The 18,294-nt window shown below is 48.7% G+C and overlaps 8 protein-coding genes across 8 annotated transcripts; 5 read left to right on the forward strand and 3 right to left on the reverse strand.

Annotated features, from left to right (window-relative positions):
• Positions 1-87: 87 nt before the first annotated feature.
• Z517_06471 (uncharacterized protein) lies at positions 88-2,770 on the reverse strand (the record flags this gene model as incomplete). The annotated part of the gene is made up of 4 exons (XM_013428210.1): positions 88-351; positions 401-1,933; positions 1,981-2,282; positions 2,332-2,770. The coding sequence occupies 4 exons, from the start codon at positions 2,768-2,770 to the stop codon at positions 88-90; spliced, it is 2,538 nt and encodes an 845-aa protein (XP_013283664.1).
• Positions 2,771-3,066: 296 nt separating this feature from the next.
• On the forward strand, positions 3,067-4,083 carry Z517_06472 (uncharacterized protein; the record flags this gene model as incomplete). The annotated part of the gene is made up of 3 exons (XM_013428211.1): positions 3,067-3,588; positions 3,636-3,735; positions 3,788-4,083. The coding sequence occupies 3 exons, from the start codon at positions 3,067-3,069 to the stop codon at positions 4,081-4,083; spliced, it is 918 nt and encodes a 305-aa protein (XP_013283665.1).
• A 401-nt stretch (positions 4,084-4,484) lies between these two features.
• Positions 4,485-5,085, forward strand: Z517_06473 (uncharacterized protein; the record flags this gene model as incomplete). The annotated part of the gene is made up of 2 exons (XM_013428212.1): positions 4,485-4,914; positions 4,967-5,085. 2 exons carry the CDS (start codon positions 4,485-4,487, stop codon positions 5,083-5,085), a joined length of 549 nt encoding a protein of 182 aa, XP_013283666.1.
• A 231-nt stretch (positions 5,086-5,316) lies between these two features.
• Z517_06474 (uncharacterized protein) lies at positions 5,317-6,170 on the reverse strand (the record flags this gene model as incomplete). The annotated part of the gene is made up of 3 exons (XM_013428213.1): positions 5,317-5,910; positions 5,979-6,076; positions 6,137-6,170. The coding sequence occupies 3 exons, from the start codon at positions 6,168-6,170 to the stop codon at positions 5,317-5,319; spliced, it is 726 nt and encodes a 241-aa protein (XP_013283667.1).
• A 1,625-nt stretch (positions 6,171-7,795) lies between these two features.
• On the forward strand, positions 7,796-10,638 carry Z517_06475 (uncharacterized protein; the record flags this gene model as incomplete). Its single annotated transcript, XM_013428214.1, has 6 exons — positions 7,796-7,945; positions 8,004-9,328; positions 9,381-9,603; positions 9,662-10,180; positions 10,232-10,270; positions 10,333-10,638. 6 exons carry the CDS (start codon positions 7,796-7,798, stop codon positions 10,636-10,638), a joined length of 2,562 nt encoding a protein of 853 aa, XP_013283668.1.
• Positions 10,639-13,854: 3,216 nt separating this feature from the next.
• On the forward strand, positions 13,855-14,700 carry Z517_06476 (uncharacterized protein; the record flags this gene model as incomplete). The annotated part of the gene is made up of 2 exons (XM_013428215.1): positions 13,855-14,457; positions 14,512-14,700. 2 exons carry the CDS (start codon positions 13,855-13,857, stop codon positions 14,698-14,700), a joined length of 792 nt encoding a protein of 263 aa, XP_013283669.1.
• A 1,628-nt stretch (positions 14,701-16,328) lies between these two features.
• Positions 16,329-17,101, forward strand: Z517_06477 (uncharacterized protein; the record flags this gene model as incomplete). The annotated part of the gene is made up of 3 exons (XM_013428216.1): positions 16,329-16,407; positions 16,456-16,694; positions 16,748-17,101. 3 exons carry the CDS (start codon positions 16,329-16,331, stop codon positions 17,099-17,101), a joined length of 672 nt encoding a protein of 223 aa, XP_013283670.1.
• Positions 17,102-17,599: 498 nt separating this feature from the next.
• Positions 17,600-18,166, reverse strand: Z517_06478 (uncharacterized protein; the record flags this gene model as incomplete). The annotated part of the gene is made up of 1 exon (XM_013428217.1): positions 17,600-18,166. The coding sequence occupies one exon, from the start codon at positions 18,164-18,166 to the stop codon at positions 17,600-17,602; it is 567 nt and encodes a 188-aa protein (XP_013283671.1).
• Positions 18,167-18,294: the final 128 nt, after the last annotated feature.

Here is an 18,294-nt window from a genome sequence, read left to right on the forward strand (position 1 = left end):
CACAGTACTATATACCTCAAACTGGTCATTACTATACACCTTGCTGGCTTGACAAACTTTTCATAGGTTCAACAGTAACATAAAAGTTCATAACTCGAAAGCAGTAGACTCATCTTGAGGTCGAGCAAGGTAAATCATCCTCGACCGCTGATTGACAACGACGTCGAAAAATTGATCCTCAGATAGACCTCTTCCATCCTCATCGTAAGGATGTAGGCCCTCGTTCCTCCACAGATGGCGCGTCACCTTCTCACCAACTTCGTCCCGTTTGCAGTCGCTCTCCATAAGATTCCATTTGCCATTTTCCCAGATCGAGATTGACACAGTTTGTTCATGGATAGGTTGAGATTCCTGCGTCAGGTTAGTTTCCCCAAGATGTGAAGCTTTGTTTTCCACATACCTGTTGGGGTGAGGGAGATTCCAACATCAATGCTGACCTGCGTGCCGGTGGTAGAGATCCAAACACACTCGGGCCAGAGGTTTGCTGTGTGGGTCTTGGCGAGCCTCCGTGACCGGGAGCAGCCGGTGAATTTTGCCGCTTCTTTCTCACTACCGACTTGCTTTGTGCGCTCGCGTTCGGATTCTGGCCAAGAATTATCTTCTTTGCATGGCCTGTATCGATGGGATACATTTGCGGGCTTTCGAAAACGAACCGGAATTGGGAAGGTGGATGTGGGTCACTCCACCTTCCTCTCTTGAGACTAGTGGTCAAACTTTGGGAATCTGTCCCTGGCGGCACGTCTACGTTGGTGTCCTGCCATTCCATGTTGACGTCCTGTTCACGCGACTCTTGATTGGTTGTATCGACGCCACTTTGATCCTGCATATTGACGTCTTGATCGTGGGACTCGCCACCATTCTCACCAGGATCCTGATTTGGGGGTTGGCTGTCCTGCTCAGCGGACGGTGGTTCTTCAGAGGGCAAGTTCACGATCCCGAAAAAAGCAATGTAGACTGATTTTCGAACAAGGAAAGATGTCACTCCCTTACCGAGATCATCGTCAATTTTGTTGAGATGTTTGAAGAACAAAAATGGTTGGCTGCTCTCGTAGGCGGAGCTGACAATCCACCCTCGGCGATGCGAGATTTTCTCGCCTGACCCGTCCACGGATGAGATGGAAACTGAGTTGTCCTCCGACATTTTCGTTGCCGTCTTCATCATTTCAGCAATCTGATCTTCAAAGTTCTCCAAGAGCCCATCCGGGTATTTGTATCTTTTCGGGTCGCGGGCCATGAGCAGCATGTCGCGGGCGATTGCTCGGTCTGCATCCTTGGTCCTCAACCGGTGGATCTCTTCCGATTCAAAACCTAGTCGGTAAGCCAGTGTTCCGATACCTCGCCACAAAGCAGGATTGGGTTTCCGTGGCTGTGGCGTGGCCTCTCTAGCTTCTTTCTTCGCTGCCTGAGGAACCATCTCCAGCACGAAGCGCATCGCATAAGCGACGATTTGCCGGTACCCGACGGTGATTTGATGGGTGAGGCTTCCAGGAACCGACTGGAAAGAGGACTCGGAAGTTTGGAGGACGACCTGCCCGTCAGTCTGGTTCACGCCAGAGAAGGCATGTTCTGCCGCTTCTCGGATCGAATACTTGGACCTCCTTTTGGAGTTCACGAATAGTCTCCGCAGAATGGCGGCGCATGGTTTGATGTATATGAGATCTTGTCGTAGGGTGTAGAACGTCGGAATTGGGTAGGGGATTGAACTTAACTGTCTTAGAATATCGCCGCGATGTCTCGTGTCCCTGATCTCTCGGAATATTTGACCCTCGGACATCAGCTGCGTGACCTTATTTAAGTCATGCGGTGACGCCCCCGGAGCCCTTGACTGAAGCTCCGCAACGGTGTCTGGATCCGTAAGGTAGTACAGCTCTCTGTTCTCACGGAAGAATTTCTTCCACGTGTCGAAGATGAGCTCGGTATAGTGGATGATTTCCTAACAAATCGTCAGAACGAGATTCAATTGTCTACAGGGTAACTGACTGGTTCCATATTCATTCCGATCATCTTATGCAGCGTCCCAATGTTGAAGCCATATTTGCTGCTAGTCCAGAGTCCATAGAAGGGTAGGAGGCGCTTGAAAGCGGCACTAATAGCCCTGCGAGCCAAAAAACGTCTTAGAATATCCCTCTTACTCTTTGTGAGACGAGCCCAGCATTGGAACTCGGCAAACTTGTCACCGCCAGACTCGTAGTATATGATCTTCAGAAATATAATGCCGTCCGAGAAATTTAGAGAATTTGAATACTCTTCTGATAGAGCCCTCTTTGATTTGTCGCTCAATCCTACGAGCCTTAGCAGAGATTTTAAAGATAGGCAGGCGCTGGACATTACCTTCTAGATAGAGATCCACTATCCACCACTTGTCTACAGCTCTCAATTTTGCCGACTCTTTGGCAGCTTGGATGCGATGTTTCCCTGTCAGACATTCAATGTGTACATTGGGGGGAAATTTAAGCAGCGGCGGCAGCTCTTTCGGATTATCCAGGAGTCTATCGAGAGATACCTCTGAGGTTCCTGTGAACTCAATGGCGCGTGTCAGGTCAGCCAATGAGATGATCGCAGGCACGTGACGCTCTGGCCCTTCTCGGAGGCACCCTTCCTCCTCGTAGATAGCCTTCAGTCTCTCGACATTTGCCCTGTCGAGATCTCTTATATTCTCAGGCGTAAATCGAAGAACGTTGAGCATGACGCGAGCTTTTCCTCGAAAGTTGGACGCCTTGTCTCTGACAATATCTCGCTGATAGTCATTTACTTCGCTTTGACTGGCCATGATGGCGGCTCGCAATCTGCATATTTGTCTGATCCCTGGGTCGTTGAGCAGAAGCGAAGTATCCCTTTGTACCAGTCTAAACTGAGGTTATATCCATTTTCGAATGAGATGAAAGCCTAACCAGCGCTCTCAGGTCCATATTTTGGGCCCGAAAGGGCCCATTCTAGGGAACTGTGAGGATGAGTTATGCGTTCGGCTTCCCAGTGATAACCAGTGATATTACATTTCCCCGTGAGCCTGCTTATTTCTTTCTCTCTGCCAAAACACGTTCTGTCATCTCCTATCCTTGTCCAGTCATGAGTCCTATGCAGAAAACCTCTAACCGTGACACAGTCTTCCCAGGGAGCGGCGGCGATTATCTGGCGAACATCCAAAGACCCAACAACTCTAATCTCCCAGAGAGTCAGGTAGAGAGCTCTACTAGACACTCTCGCGCTCTTGTGAAGAGTACGACGAAGTCGGGTCTGCGCGACCTTTATCTTCCGTTGAAATACAAGACTCAACGAGTTAATTGGAGAGAAGATTCCCCTTGGTCATTCTACGAAGGAGCTTACCGTATTGAGCTGGGTGGTTCCGTCGCCGTTGTTCTCAGATCAGACACAGGAGAGCAGTTCACCCTCAGCAGCGCCTCTATCACCGAGGAACAGATAAAACGCCTTTGCGAGCTGAAACATAAAAATTTAGTCCAGACTTATGAGGTGTTTAGTTATGAAGGTGTATACTACACCGTATCCAATCACGAGGCCATCTCTCTAAACCACTTTATTGCGTGCGACAAATCACTCAATGAGGCACAGCTCGCCTCAATATTTGCTCAGGTAAGTCCACAAGGTCTGACCTTGTCCATGGCTGAGAATTTGTCCAGTCCCTCGAAGGCATCGCATATCTCGCTACTCACGGTCTTCGGCACTCTGAGATCATATGCCCCAATATCCTGGTGTCGCTAGAAGGAGTTGTGAAAATTGGTACGTCTGCACAGTGCCGAACATTCGTAACTACTAACCACTTTATATTCAGCAAATCTTGAACTGTGCCAAAACGGCGCACGAGCTCCGGCAAAACAGGATCTTGCTGCACTAGGTTCAGCCGTGATGAGTGTCATGAATAAAAAACATGTCGAAAAGGGGAAATTTTCTATAATGAACCCATCTCTTTGGTCGTCGGAGGCCATAAGCTTTCTATCTTTGACGATGGATAGCACATACGAAGCGTTGTCATCGCATTCATTTCTGGATCTTGCCAAACCTCAATACCTTCCGTGGATCGTTTTGTATGCGCTAAGGAAAGCTCACAATGCCGTGGCGCCAATTTAAAGAGACATAATTTATTTGGTCACTTACACCGCATTTGAGAATCCCTATTGTCGCGAACTTCCACATACGTAAATGGTATCATGTGCGATTGGATTTAAAAGGGATAGTGCCTAGTAAAATTGTGGAGAAGTCGGTGCTAGACCTAAGTTTCGTACGGTCAAGTATGTTCGTTACTCGCCTGATAGGGTAAGCATGGTCAGGATGAGTCGCGGTCCTGGCTGGTCCCAAAAATGGGACTTCGCGAAATAAATAGTGACTTCTTTTGGGCTCTCGAGTTCTAGGTATAAACGACAGAGGCCCCATTGCGGCTGGGATCAAAGACAATCCAAGTAACAAAATATCAAAACATACTTTAATTAGTAGCAATAGAAGTTTGCTCTCTCCCTTGCCCCATTAACATAATGAAGACCAGTGAAAACCTTGAACAGGTCGACCGGGAAACGCAGACTGTTCTCCTAAATTGTCCAATCAGTATTGGAGCGAACGAGACCGGGGACGGAGTCGACCAGCGCTGCCCAGTAGTAGAAGCGCAGGCATTGCCAATGAAGCGACAGGCAGGTGCAGGGCAGCTGATTGTTCAGTCGAAGCCAATCTTCATGGATATTTTCGGTGATGATGATAACAGCGACGACCAGGACTACGTACTGGCGACTCACAGACAAAAGGTTGCAGTCCAACGAGTTCTCAGTCAAAGAGATGGTGATCACTATGGGATCCTTGGTATACGAGACGGTAGTTCCGACGCACTTATCCTTCATGGATTTACGGAAACAGGAAAAGAAGTTCACCCGTATTTTAACCCAGATGACAAGGCCCCTGACGCATACCGACGTAAGTCCAAGATCTACCACTCCTTTAAGGGAGGAGCTTACCAATGTGATAGGTGTCGTAAGGGCGGCTAAAGCGTTGGGGGTGTCAAGTGCGAATATCAAGGGAATGAAGAAATACAACGAGGATGAGGACGAGTACAGAACACTTCACGAAGGCGTCTGGATCGATTAGAGCCCTGACAGAGTTGGGCCAAAAATCATTAAGATTTTAAAGGGTGTCACACCGTTGGATTATTATGCTCATGGCTTTTGTTACATCGCCTTTAGATGGGCTGCGAATTAGTAATATGTTTGACTTCTCAGAGCAACTTGACATCTAAAATGATTCTTGGATTAATCTGTAATGTCGCCAGTACCTAATCAATGTCCAAATACGCAGCACACTCCTTCGTGTTCACTTCAATCAGTAGCTCTCCCGCTTTCTTTTCCTTTCTCTCAGTGTCGAATGGCGCGTAGCTTCTAGCACGGACTTCTTAAACGTGTCGTGGCCGACTGCCTCGATAATGGATTCGGAAGAGACCCACTTTGTCTGCAGCTCGAAGATATACTTTGCTCCGGTGATCGAGCACGGCGTGCTCTCGACGACTCGAACCGAAAACATATCTAAGAATTGAAGAAGACTAGGCTCAACGCTTTGCAGTCGAAAATCATCTTCATTGTTGAATCCGGCCTCACTCTCTTGGCACTTCTCCCCTTCTCCGTCATCATGCTGCCTGTCATCGATCGAACTGGATGCCCACGGCTCACTGGGATCAGGGCCATCGTCCACTTCTTCAGCAGGTGAGGCTGATATCACTCGCTTGACTGGGAAGTCGACATGGCTATCAGGCCGGATACCGTCATCAGGTCCATAGCCCTTCTCGTGACGGCGATTGAGCAGCGAGTACTGTGATATCTTTTTCCATGGTGAGCGTTTCGAGGTGGTTGGTTCAACAGGCAACGTCATGGACATTTCTCTGAAACTTTTACCCGCGGGTGGGTTGGACGGCGGCTCGTACTTAAACCTAAGTATCAGCTAGCCATCATGCAGATCATGGGTAGATAGTGATCATATGATGTGCCTACCTCATCATCACTGTCTCCGGTAAGGTCCATCACATATGGCCCCCGCGTGCCGTCCTTGGCAGGAGGTCTCTCGTAGTCGCTTTCTTCAATCTCGATTCCTGTAAAGATGTGAGATTAGCCAACACGCACACTCTTCAACCGTTGCACATTATACGTACCATCGTGTTCGGCGTGTAGGGTGTTGGATTCCATTGTGCTTCCGTTCTCAGTCAGTCTTTGCCACAATACACACAATGTGGTTGACCTTTGTGGAAGAGCGAAGAAGGGGTGTTCTAGCAAAAGCAAGAAGAGGAGGATGAGGATGAGGAGAAAGATGAAGAGAAAGAAGAGAATGCAGAGAGGTCGGGAACTGGAGCATCCTTTTATACCTCAAATTTGTTCCCTGTTCGCTCATTCAGAGAAACTCCACTTGCCAGCGTAGTGCAAGGCAAACTGCCTCAAAGGCTCTCGTGGCCAGGGTTGCGATCCTTCAGCGAATCCGTGGGACAATGATGGCAACACAGCTGAATATCACTCCTGGAAGAGATCTAGCTTTCTCAGGACATGGCCCAGGGTGGTGTTTGTTGCCGCCTAGCAATGCCACAGGCAGTGCTTATCAACCAGACTCCTCCGGACGAACGTTGAGCACTGTCAGACTTTCCGCTTGCGTTGTATGGGGCAAATCCGATCCTTCGAAAATGGCGAGGACCTTCTTTCTGCCCAAAGGCCCTCTCTGGACGTTGGGTTCTTTGTTGAAGGCTGGAAATCAACCGTGAGCACATGGGGAGTTCCATGGAGTGTAGACAATCCAAGTCCAGAGTATCCACAGGAGTTGGCTGTGCGGAGTTTCCTAGGCGCCGATGACACCACCGTCACTCCGTCCTCATAGCAATCAGGCAACAAACTGCCCTGAATTTACTCCTTATTTTGCATGGTCGCCACGCCAAGGGGCCGCTCCGAGGGAGGACCGAAAGTGATGGATGGCTCTGAGTCGAGGAGACGAGGGTGACACCGTATGCGAGTGCAGCTGAAGTGTGTCCTGCATTCTGCCGGATTTTCACCTCCTGAACTAGTCCGTTTGCTGGCCGGAAATGTTGGAGAGGGCTGCCAGGGGGGCGGCTCCCTTCGTGTTGCCGTCCTCGGAGGCCTGTTGATGGAACGTCATATGGCACATGACACGCCTCGTCCTGGTGGATCTCAGAAGCCTTTGCAAGCCTCAACGGTCATTCGAGCACTGGCTCGCAAGTCCCCGGCCCCCTGTTGAAGTGAGGGATTTGTCATGTTGAGCAGGTACGGTGCCTTGATCTAGAGTCTGCCTTGCTGGATAAGCGGTAGCATGCCACAGGCTGGTGCGGCAGGTTATCAATGCCGGGATCAGGGTTGACAGCAAATCATAGCTCCAGAGCTGCCTGATCTCCAAGGAGAACTGGCAAACGGGCAGACGGGAGGGTTGAATTCTAGTTAGCTTTTGGATGATCATCAGCACTCTACTCCTCGACGGGTATAGAGCACGGTGTGCTTCATTTAGATCCTGGTAGATGGTTGTCACTCTGGAACCTTTGTTCGTGTGAAATGGAGAGCGCTAGACGGCTGAGAACTATGCCGTCATCGATCACTGTCAGCTCCGCATACGTCCAGAGTTCACCTCAGTTTGATCTTTTCATAAGTCGTTTCGGAATCCTGGGATTCCGAAAGGACATCCTACCGTTGTATTAAATGATCTCATCCGGTCTTTTCCTGTTCCTCCTCCCTGCTCTCTTCTTTAGCAGCGCAGCCTTTGATCTTGTGTACATCAAAGTTGACAATCCGTCTTTTCTTTCCTGTCTGCACCGCTGATGATGGCTTCCAGCAGCACCGACTCTGGCTCTGGGTACGGACCTGAGCACCGTCAATTGACAAGCACTGAAGCGGAAGTGCTCGGGCTGTTTCGGAGGTTGCTCCATTTGGTGGCTTCGGACGCGACGATTGATCTCGGAAATCTGGAAGAGGTACGTGCGTTGATATCGGTTGTTCTTGGTATTGGGCACTAACGATAAGCTGCGGCAGTTTTCTGTCATAATTCGACAATTGTGTGAGGAGGTCCCCGAGATCGCTGATGCATTGGCAACGACAATCCAGGAGGCGAGGAGTGGCATCAACAACTCTCTTCAGCAAAATCAAAACCTGGTGGAAAAGAGTACCAGCCACGCCACGAATCGCAGGCGCATGTCGCGCAAGGATCTGTCCTACCGACCACCCAAGTCTGCCAAGGCCAAGACGACAGACTTCAGTTCCAAGAGCGATTCTGGCCCCCCCGAAACCGGTGAAGTTCACTTCTCGGTTGAAAATTCTGCCGCCAATGATACCCAATCGTCATCGGTTCAAAGCGCTGGGGCCGATTTGGACGGGTCGAGTGAGGGTGTCAATGCACCCCGACCCGAGGAGACGTCGCTGCCGGATCAACAACTAGACCTTACTCAGGATGTCATTGACCGAGACGAAGACACCGCCGACCGCCGAGGAACCGCCGTTGAAGCAAGCAAGGACATGGAGAAGAGAATTGAGACAACGGAAGAAGCACACAACTATGCTGAGACCACGCAAGCGGTTGTCTTGCCTCGACTGTCGACGCCTCTCGCAAAGACCGATCCAGCAGTGCTCACTCCCATGAAGCCGGTTGAGGGCGCGTCGCCACAAACGGAAGAGATTCATCGAGAGAGAATCTTGACACCACTTGAAAGCGTTGCGTCACCTCCTGTGTTGCAATCAGGATCACCCTCGCTCGAAACCGATTCCTTCATGGACCTCGTCATTGAGGCAGTGGGGGCCATCCATCAGCTCAAGAAGTACCCGGACGACGTTGCGGCGGGGGTCCATTCCAGAATTCTCCAGACACACCGGAGAAACAGTCAAGAGGTAGCTTCCGGGTTGACCCTGGATCAAAGGTGGTCTGATGGATCAACGTGGATCCGCATACTCGAAAATGGGTCGGCACGGAATCAGAAGGGTACGATCCTCAGTATGATAGAATATATGGGGTTCTGGGAGTGGTACGATGAACAAATCCATCTGGCGATGAAGACAATCCGCACCCGAAAGGGTAAGTTAGTGGATCATAAAGGCGCGGCTACCCATGTACTGGATTCCATGCAGAACATACCATCCGGAGCCGGACCTCGAAGGAAATGGATCAGTGGCGTCGGCAGTGTGACAATTGAGAATGAAGGGAACACCGCCGATCTTTCTTCCACTGAGAAGAGCGAGAGTGTCATCGTCACGAAGGATCGACAACTTCGGAGGCGAATAAAGGTGCAACTCAGCAGGGGTCAAAAATTGAGCAAGACGCTAGTCAAAGAGCTGGGCCTAGGGATTCTTTTCAGCCCGAAAATCTGGTAAGTCTCACCATGCCTCAACACTCGGCATGGGCTGAACGCCCTGTCGCAGGGAATACACCAAGATGGAGGGGAAGCAGCTCGATAAGTTGATCGGGAACATTCAGTCAGATCCACGACGGATGCAACTGCTCGGAATCCTCGGCGCACAGCTCGAGCGGTTGGTCGGCGAAGGACAACCTGATCTCCACGCCTTGTACGATGGACTGCGCCAAGAGATGCTCGTATCGCAGAAGGAGCTCGAGCACCTGCGCGTAACCTTTGCTTTAGATTCGGTGAGTAATCGAAATCCCTCAAGAACCCCATCAATTAAAACCACCTTTTTCCGCGCAGGATCCGATGCCAAAAGGTACCTTAGATATAGCAGTCCGCAGGTTGATCGGAGACGTCAGCACCAAGGTCCTAGGAAAGCATAAGCTCACAGACGTCGACGCTGTGGCGGTGAACAACATATCGGTGACCTGTGACACATTCGACAGACTTCGGTACGGAGAATGGTTGAATGACGACATGATCAACCTCGCTATGAATATATCAGATAAGCCCGACTTCGTAAAGCACGGCTACAGTGTCCCGCTGGACAAAGTCGGGAAGACCAGAACGGTAGTACCTATCATTCGACCACTCGCGGCTTGGGCTCGGCGAATCAACCGCCTTCGTGAAGGAGAGAGAAATAGGTTTCAAGGTACGACTCCGTTGGTATACTTCTGCCCATTAAACCATTGTGGTGCACACTTCACGCTACTTGAGATCAACGATCAGGAGAGGGTAATCCGTCACTATGACTCAAGGGCGGATCAAGCCACGATCAATGGTAGTGGAAAGCAGACGAGGGTCGCTCGGCTGGTAGAGGTGAGATCTTCCTTGATGTTGAGAACGACAGTCGTCCTGACACGAATGTAGGAAGAGTTTGCAGACTTGAAATATGCGTACATTGAAGCGGTGAGTGTTGCTCTCCCGGGGTACTTTCTTTGTCGCCGGATTGACGTTCATATGGCGAATAGCCTACACCACAGCAGGCCGAAACCTGGAGCTGTGGTATCAGGGTTGTCTGGAATTTCAAGTTATTGTCGAATGGTCTCTCCATCGGAGGATGGGATATTGTGCTGGATCCCGAGCGCATGAAGATGGAGCTTGTGGAAGGCTTTCACGCTTCTGTACAGGCGGACGCTATGAGCAAATACACGAACGAGTGCGCCGAACCTTCGAGCGATTCGGAGCAGAGTTGCGCCAAGAAGTCAAAGAAGCGCCGCAGGATGAATTCGTCGGCAGTGGCTCAACGGCCAACTCGAAAGGCCGCCACCAAGTGACTTATGGTATAGTAGTTGAGATCAGAGATATGTCACGTTCACGGCCACCGAGGTTGACATTTCATAGTTGAAGTTGGATTAAAAGAATGATACGAAAAATGTTCGCTAAACTTAAAACAGTTTAAGCTAATCATCACATGATGCCTCCCTCGTGTATCTAGTTGCAGCGGCCATGAGTGCCTGTTGAGAGCTAGGGGCGGGTTAGCCCATAAATGAATGTAGTAGACTTGGCGATAATCGCACCGGCATCGCCAATTGCAAAGTATCCGAGATTTTTGTGTGGTGGGCTTCCATACCACACTGCAAATCAATTCGATATAGTGCTAAGAAATAAAGTCTCAACGCCAGCACTAATATAACTCTACTGCGGAACGTGCTTTGCGAGCGATTTGTCGTGTGGCGTTTTCACCTTCTCGATAAGCCAAAATTTGTATATTATGGTCAGCATAAATGTGGCCCCAAAGTATAATGTAATGATGATAATGGTAATTTTTGCCGTTACCGACCAGTGCCCATGCCGAGCGGTGTAAACATTGATAAGGGTTGTGGTTAAGCCAGCCGCTGAAGGAAAAAGTCCTGGTCTGTCGGATAATGTCAGTTTTATCTCCGCACATGCCACTTTTGACACTTACGAAAATATTCTCTCCACCAGCCAGACATAATTCTTGCACCACTTCCACCACAGCCAGCAGGAGCCGACAATTCCTACGAGACAGGAAACAACAGCAAAGGGTAGGAGTGATGTATTCTGCACCGCGTGCTGCACTGCCTTGTCGTTTGTGCTCTCTCTAATTCTCTCAGAATTTTCCAAAGAGGTGAACGTACCAGGGAAAAAAATGAAGCCAGCGAGGATCATCCAGGAGAAACCTGCGGCAAGCATATTGTCCCGCACCGGCGCTTCTCTGGCTTGAAGCGACATTACCATATATGGCGTTTGCATGGTTAGTGCCTTGTAAGTTCTGCCAACCTCAATCTGGGATGGACCGGCTGAAGCAACGTTAAATCTGCTACCCATGACGGATGTTAGAAAGCCAAAAATTCAAACGAGATGTTTTTAACGTATACTATAAAGCTTTCTAGGGCCCGGGGGGCCCATTTTGCGCCCTTTGCCGCGAAATAATGCGCTAGGTAATTAAAGGTTGGGTCGAGAAAAGAAACTCCCAGTTTTGGGCCCGAGCTCCCAAGTCACAAGAGATTCTCATTGAGGCAACCTATCCAAGTAGTAGTACAGAAGCAATGGTGGAACCTTCCACCAGAAGTAAGGCTTATAATTTGTCGTTTTGTTCTGGTTCATGACAATCCTATACCTCTTTCCAAACGCTTGGTCTTGGACTGCTCTTCACTACGGACGCGCCGTATCTTTCGACAGGAAGGGATCCCATTAATCTTCGAAAGGAATTGCTTCATCGTACAAACTACCACTTCTCGGGCGATAATCCGCTTCTCCAAGAGATTTAAAGGATATAAAGATCTGATTCAATACATGACCGTTGATTTTCGGTTTGAAAGTCAGAGCCATGTCGACCTCATCTGGAATCTCATGAGGGCTCAGAGAGAGTAACTTATGCTCTCTTTTCAATTGACAATTCCATCTAGCTACCTCCAAGATCAAACCCAGACAGGAAAATAAGTCTTGGTGCCGTGCTATAATGGATGTCCCCAAACCTGCCCTCGAGCAAGCTCGAATAAACACTGTCGAAATACCCCTCTCTTTCTCGGTCCCAGTTTTGACTTCATAGGAGGTCCCGAAAAATGGTCCCTACTACGTCCTCCATTGTTGTAGCTTCTTTTTATTTTGAGCCCGAAAGCCTCCATCTCAAGGTAATTATCCTAAAGCTCTATCGAACATGCTCTGACGCTACTTAAGTTACACTCTTAGTCCAAGATGAGAATTTCTTCGGTGATCGCAGTTAGCTTCACGATTACGGCATTCGTCATTTCGTTACTTTGTCTCTTTGCAGGCTCAAGCAAGTCATTTCTTCCGAATGCCGCTTTAATGACAGTACGAGGAAAATAGACTTTTCTAAAGCTATCCATCTACTGATAGAATCTAGTTGAACATATCACGAATCGGCCACACCAGCCTATTTAATGTTTCCAATGGCGATGGGAGCATCTTAGGCGATCTCGCTAACGACATCCAAGGGGATATCAATAACCTCTTTAGCGATGTAGGTTCTGATATTGCTAACGCGCTAGATTTACCTGATTTCTTCCTGATCTTTCTCACTGGATATTGCAAAGGTATGTATAGGCCTAATGCAACGGTATTAGACCCGACGAGGGAGATTCTGGGCTGCTCCAACCACACAGCACTATTTCACTTTAAACCGACTACGATCATTGATTCCTATCTTCCAAACGGTACTACGTTAGAAGATCTTCATTGGCCAACTGGGATCGAGGATACAGAGCGTGCTCTCAACATAGCTGGCATGGCAATGAGCATGTTTTATATCATCGGTATCATATCTGAAAGTGCAGCAATTTTCGCTTCCTTCTGGACAATATGTTTTCCTGGGCGTTTTACTGGATGTTTTACTCTAGGGATTCTTTCGGTAGGCTTCAATCCCGTTGTTTTCTCTTCTCCGTTCTAACATCACTTTCCGCTAGCTTGCATTTTTGGCAACCAGTGTTGGATCCGTTATTTCAACTGTGATCATCACGAAAGCCGTCGACATTGTTAATAAATATGGGGACAATATCGGTATTGGAGCGGATAAAGGAACCATGTTCTTAGGCATGACATGGGCGGCAGTGGCTGCCGTACTCCTTGCAACTATATTGTCGATTATCTAGACCTACTGACGCTACACACTGCAAAGCAAAGGATTTGATATTACCTAGAAATCAAAAAGATCTGAGCGAGAGGGAAATTAATTAATATCAACGGAGCCGCGAATACAGTCTAATAGATGGATTTCATAGTGACCTAACTTCAAATATTGTAGAGTGTATTTGCAAGCATTGAACGAACATGGAATCATGACGTGACAATAAGCTAACCCTCTCAGCGAAGAACCTGTGACTACACCCTCTACTGGGTTCCCCTTTACCGGAACCTTCTCTAGTTTGCTGAGTTCCCCAAAAGTGGTTCCTCCACTTGAGATATTTCGATCTTAGTTGCTGCTCGGCAGCGTGTTATCATCCCTCCTGTAGAAAACTGAACACTTTATCCACTTCACCCGGTAATGAAATCATATCACAATAATCAAAATGCTGGAGACTCTTGTCTTCCAAGAGTATGCAGATGAGATCTTCGAATACCTTATGCGCAAAGAAACCAAGATGCTTCCAGACCCAAACTATTTAGATAAACAGCGTGGCCTTGACTGGGGGATGCGAACGCAACTAGTGGCGTGGTTGGTCACGGTTCGAAACCACCTCGGCCTCCCTCATGAGGTCTTATATCTGACCGTCAATATTATCGACCGCTCCATGTCCTTGATGGAAGTAACTCCTGACCGACTAATGCTTCTTGCAGCTGCATCACTGATCATATCGCTTAAGTATGAACAACAATACCCTGACTATTCAATGCAGGATATTATCGAAATTTTCGACCTTGAACCAGAAAAAGTGCGTCAAGCGGAGCGTATTATCCTTCAACGGTTAGACTACGACCTTGGTTGGCCAGGGCCAAGTAGCTTCCTACAGAGGATCAACAAAATCAACAATGGAGAGACACAATTAACCGTCTTAGCCCACTACGTCCTGGAGGTAATGTTAAGAGATGAACGATTCGTGAGTAGCTTACCTAGTTTTACAGCTGCAGTTGCATACTGCTTCGCAAGTGAGATATTAGGGCAATCGATATGGGTAAGTCCTCACAAGCTCTGCGGCTTTAAGACTTCGATTCTAATAGGACGCTAGACACCGCAACAAGTTGACCTATTGGGCTATTCTAGAGCGGAACTGGAACCTTTCATCCAAATAATACGAGAGTTATGCCAGAACCCTAAGAAGCATCACCCGGAAACCTTTGAGAGGTTCAATCAAAGATATACAGAGCTGTTCGAGAAAGTCGAAAAGAGATTTCAGCTTATAAGGCATCAAGGATGAGACAGATTCGTTCCGACTCAGACTCTCTCTCGATCTCCGTCGCAAAAATACTAGCTTACTTCACTACTTTCTCTCCGTCAAAGATGAGAACTCTCCTTCCGATGTAGCATTTAGCTTCACCATAATGGCGTTGACCTCTCGGCGCTTTATCTCTTTGCAGGCTCAAATAAGTCTTTCCTCCAGAATGCAGATTTAATGACAGTACGAGGGCAGTTCTCCTGCTATATTAACCGCCTGCTAATACACATCCCGCTGGACTTCTCACGAATTAGCCAAACCAGTGTCTTCTTGTCAGGGCTGCGCTTGTATAGCTTGGCGAACCAAGCTTCCTCAGTCAAAGGTCCTTTAGCTGGGTCCAGTAGACGCAAGGTATGAGTAGTCCAGTAACTGAAGAACAGTATAGTCAAGCAGATGTCATGAGTTGGCTACGAGAGAGTGTAACTATGGAAGGGTAATGAGCGTAGCTATATACTTGTGAGGTCCACCCCGAACAGGCAACCAGGAATGGTATGTTGATATATTGATATGTTGATATGGCGATATGGCAGATACCAACATATCAACATATCGCGTCCTGCCTTTCCTGTAAGTCACGTGCTACACGTGACCTAGCCTCGTGTCGCTCCTTGCTTCCTGTCAGGCTGCCCGGTCCCGGCAGACCTTCCCCTGGGCATCCCGCCCTGGGTCCCTGTGCCGTCTCTAACAACTCGCTCCTTGAGGTGCCCTATTCTGGGTACCCACTTGAAATATAAGGGATGATGCTATAGAGTTGTACTGCTCTCTCGCCCTTAGACAATGTGACTCCAGAACTTCATCATGCGTGCTTTTAGCTTCGTACAACGCCTATCACGGGCTACAAACTCTCATAAGCCGAGGTCGCTTCTCCGAACTCGGGTGAAAGCCTCCCTTGGTCGTTTGTACGATAGGGTGTTCTGGCTACGCTCCCGTGCAGAATTAAATTCTTCCATCATTTACAATCGAGACCCTTCGCCATATCACTCTTGTGAGCGCGGAAGTTTCGGATTCGTGCCGGACATCCACGACGACGCCCGGTCAGATAGCGAAGCATCAACACTGCCCTACGATAACGCCGCTTATGAGACGAGGGTTTCAAGCGACACAGAGTCTCTGATGAAGCCGTTGCTGGGATGATTATTTTGAGGCGATAGCCAGTGGGATTTTTGCTAGTAGCATTCATACATAATTCGCTGCTACCAATGATCAGGTGCTTCTTTCAGTGTATTTACTGGTCTGATCTGTGCATAGCGCTTTCGACAAACGATTTATAACAAGGTCAGATGACCGGATCTCTACCGGGACCATGAAGGTATTGTCGAGCTTAGAACTAGATTTTATTAATTAACCAGACAAATGAAATAAACAAACGCGGCATAGAACGAGCTATTGTATAACGGCGGCGGCGAGTATCTGTGGTGTTGCAACAAAGCTTACATTCCAGCACTGGGGAAAGGGGCCCAGTTTCCGGCCCTTGGGCAAAGGTCGAGATCCTCGTTTCCCGAAACTGGGCCCCTTCCCATTTTGAATGGATAAGACCTGAGCTTTGCCTGAATTCCTCACATACAGAAGAGATTCGTCTGCTTTCTACAAATTAGCGGGACACCCTCAAAATGGCTAAAGTCAGGCTCAGCAACCTCGAACGCCGGAGACTACGAGAGGAGTGCCGGGAGCTTCTTTCGAAGCACATTGGTAGGTAAAGGTGACCTTTCCTGTGGATCAGGACTAAGATCATCTTAGAGAGCAAAATAGGCATCAAAGTACACCCGTCTCAGGTTCGTCTTATGCCTAAACCGTCTGATCCGTATAGATGGAAAATCATCCCTGAAAGGGAGGACGTTCTATCCGAGCTTTTCTCCAAGAATATAAGTGATCATTCTATACGAGCTTATCGAGACCTATGCGAAGGAGTGGACAAAACCTTTGAGGCTGTTTCGTCAGCCCCACCGAATACAAACGCCCTGGGTTCTGTTGTGTCGGTATGGAGACGCAATATCCCGGTCTGCTCAAGACTCCCTAACAAAGTATACAGTTACAAGACCCTAAAGCTAGCTTTAGCGCAAAAATCGAGCACCTCGAAAATGAAAGCGCTCGGTTTTTCCACGAGCTATGCCAGTGGAGAGATAAGGCGACAGCTGAGTCAAAAGGCAGACAACTTGCAGAAGAAGAAGCCAACCGACTGCACGAGACTAATCAGCAGCTTCAAGGTCGAATTCGGGAGTACTCAGATAGGGCAAATTACTTGACGGGCCAAGCCATGAAATGCTTCGAGGGACTAGACAAAGTACTCCTAGTGCTCGAGGAGCTAAGATCAGGGCTAACTTTAGGTGTTTCTTTCGGCTCAACGACATCTCGGCGTGGTGAAATGCCCTGCGTGCTGAAATAAGGACCAGGTCCTGCGAGCTGTTCTGTTTATTCACGGCCGCGAATAACTCATGGCATTCGATTCATAATCGAACTGTAACGTGGTTCTCAAGTAGTTCCCTTGCATAGTTGACAGGTCATATAAGTCACGTCTAAGCGCACCCGCAACCTAGTAGAAGCATTGATCACGAAACTTTGGTTGGAGCAGTCATTCCGCCATCGAGAATTGACGTATATTGTAGCGCATTCTTCTAGGAAGGGAAATCTTGCTGTGAAAAGGCTCGGTACGGTAACCAATTTGTGTTTGCCTGGGAAGTGGTTGAATTGTTTCTGCTTAACTCTTCCATCTTGTATGAAGCTTTAGATAGATTCTAAATAGAGATTAGTTTTCTGCTCAAGGGAGGATAGATAGAATGAAAAAGACATCACTATCTTAATTATAGTACTTTAGGCGAAATCGTGATAGAAATTTAAGATCTGAATGTTGTGGTGGATGTAGCAGCTCAGGCATCGGCGATGACTACATGCTTTTTTGATAAAGGTAAGTAAGAAGCCTTTCGGACGACAACGTGTCAGGATGATCTGCCCCGAGCTTACTCTTCCGCAGTGCCACTACCTCCTCCGTCAACGACAGTGCCTCGACTCGTCGTCCGGCCTCGCTATACCGATTCGCCAGATTGTGTATCGACCTCAACGTGTCGGGATGATCCGCCCCAAGCTTACTCTTGTATAGTACCACCACCTCCTCCGTCAACGATAGTGCCTCGACTCGTCGTCCGGCCTCGCTGTACCGATTCGCTAGATTGCCCATCGACGTCAACGTATCAGGATGATCCGCCCCGAGAACGCTCTTCCGCAGTGCCACCACCTCCTCCATGAGGGGTAGAGCATCTTTCATCCATCCATTCTCTGACAGAATAAGACCCAGCACGGGCCAGTCCTCCATCTTTTCCTCCTCACTCAACGCGTCCTCCGCATCCGGCACCCGAAGGAGCTCCTGCACGTGCGACACCAACGACCGTCGAAACGTGTAGTCATCGCTGGCAAATTCCCACTTTACGGACCGAGCTAATAGCGATAGGGCCATTCGGTAGTTGACCTGTCGCTTCTCGTCCGACTGGCGATCCCGACACCACTCGTGAACGAGAAGATGGAGGGATATAGACGCGTCTGCGTTCCGCGTGATCAACGAAAACGATGCCAGTAAGGTCACGG

The sequence above is a fragment of the Fonsecaea pedrosoi genome (assembly GCF_000835455.1).
Source record: "Fonsecaea pedrosoi CBS 271.37 unplaced genomic scaffold supercont1.4, whole genome shotgun sequence".
Taxonomy (NCBI): Eukaryota; Fungi; Ascomycota; class Eurotiomycetes; order Chaetothyriales; family Herpotrichiellaceae; genus Fonsecaea; species Fonsecaea pedrosoi.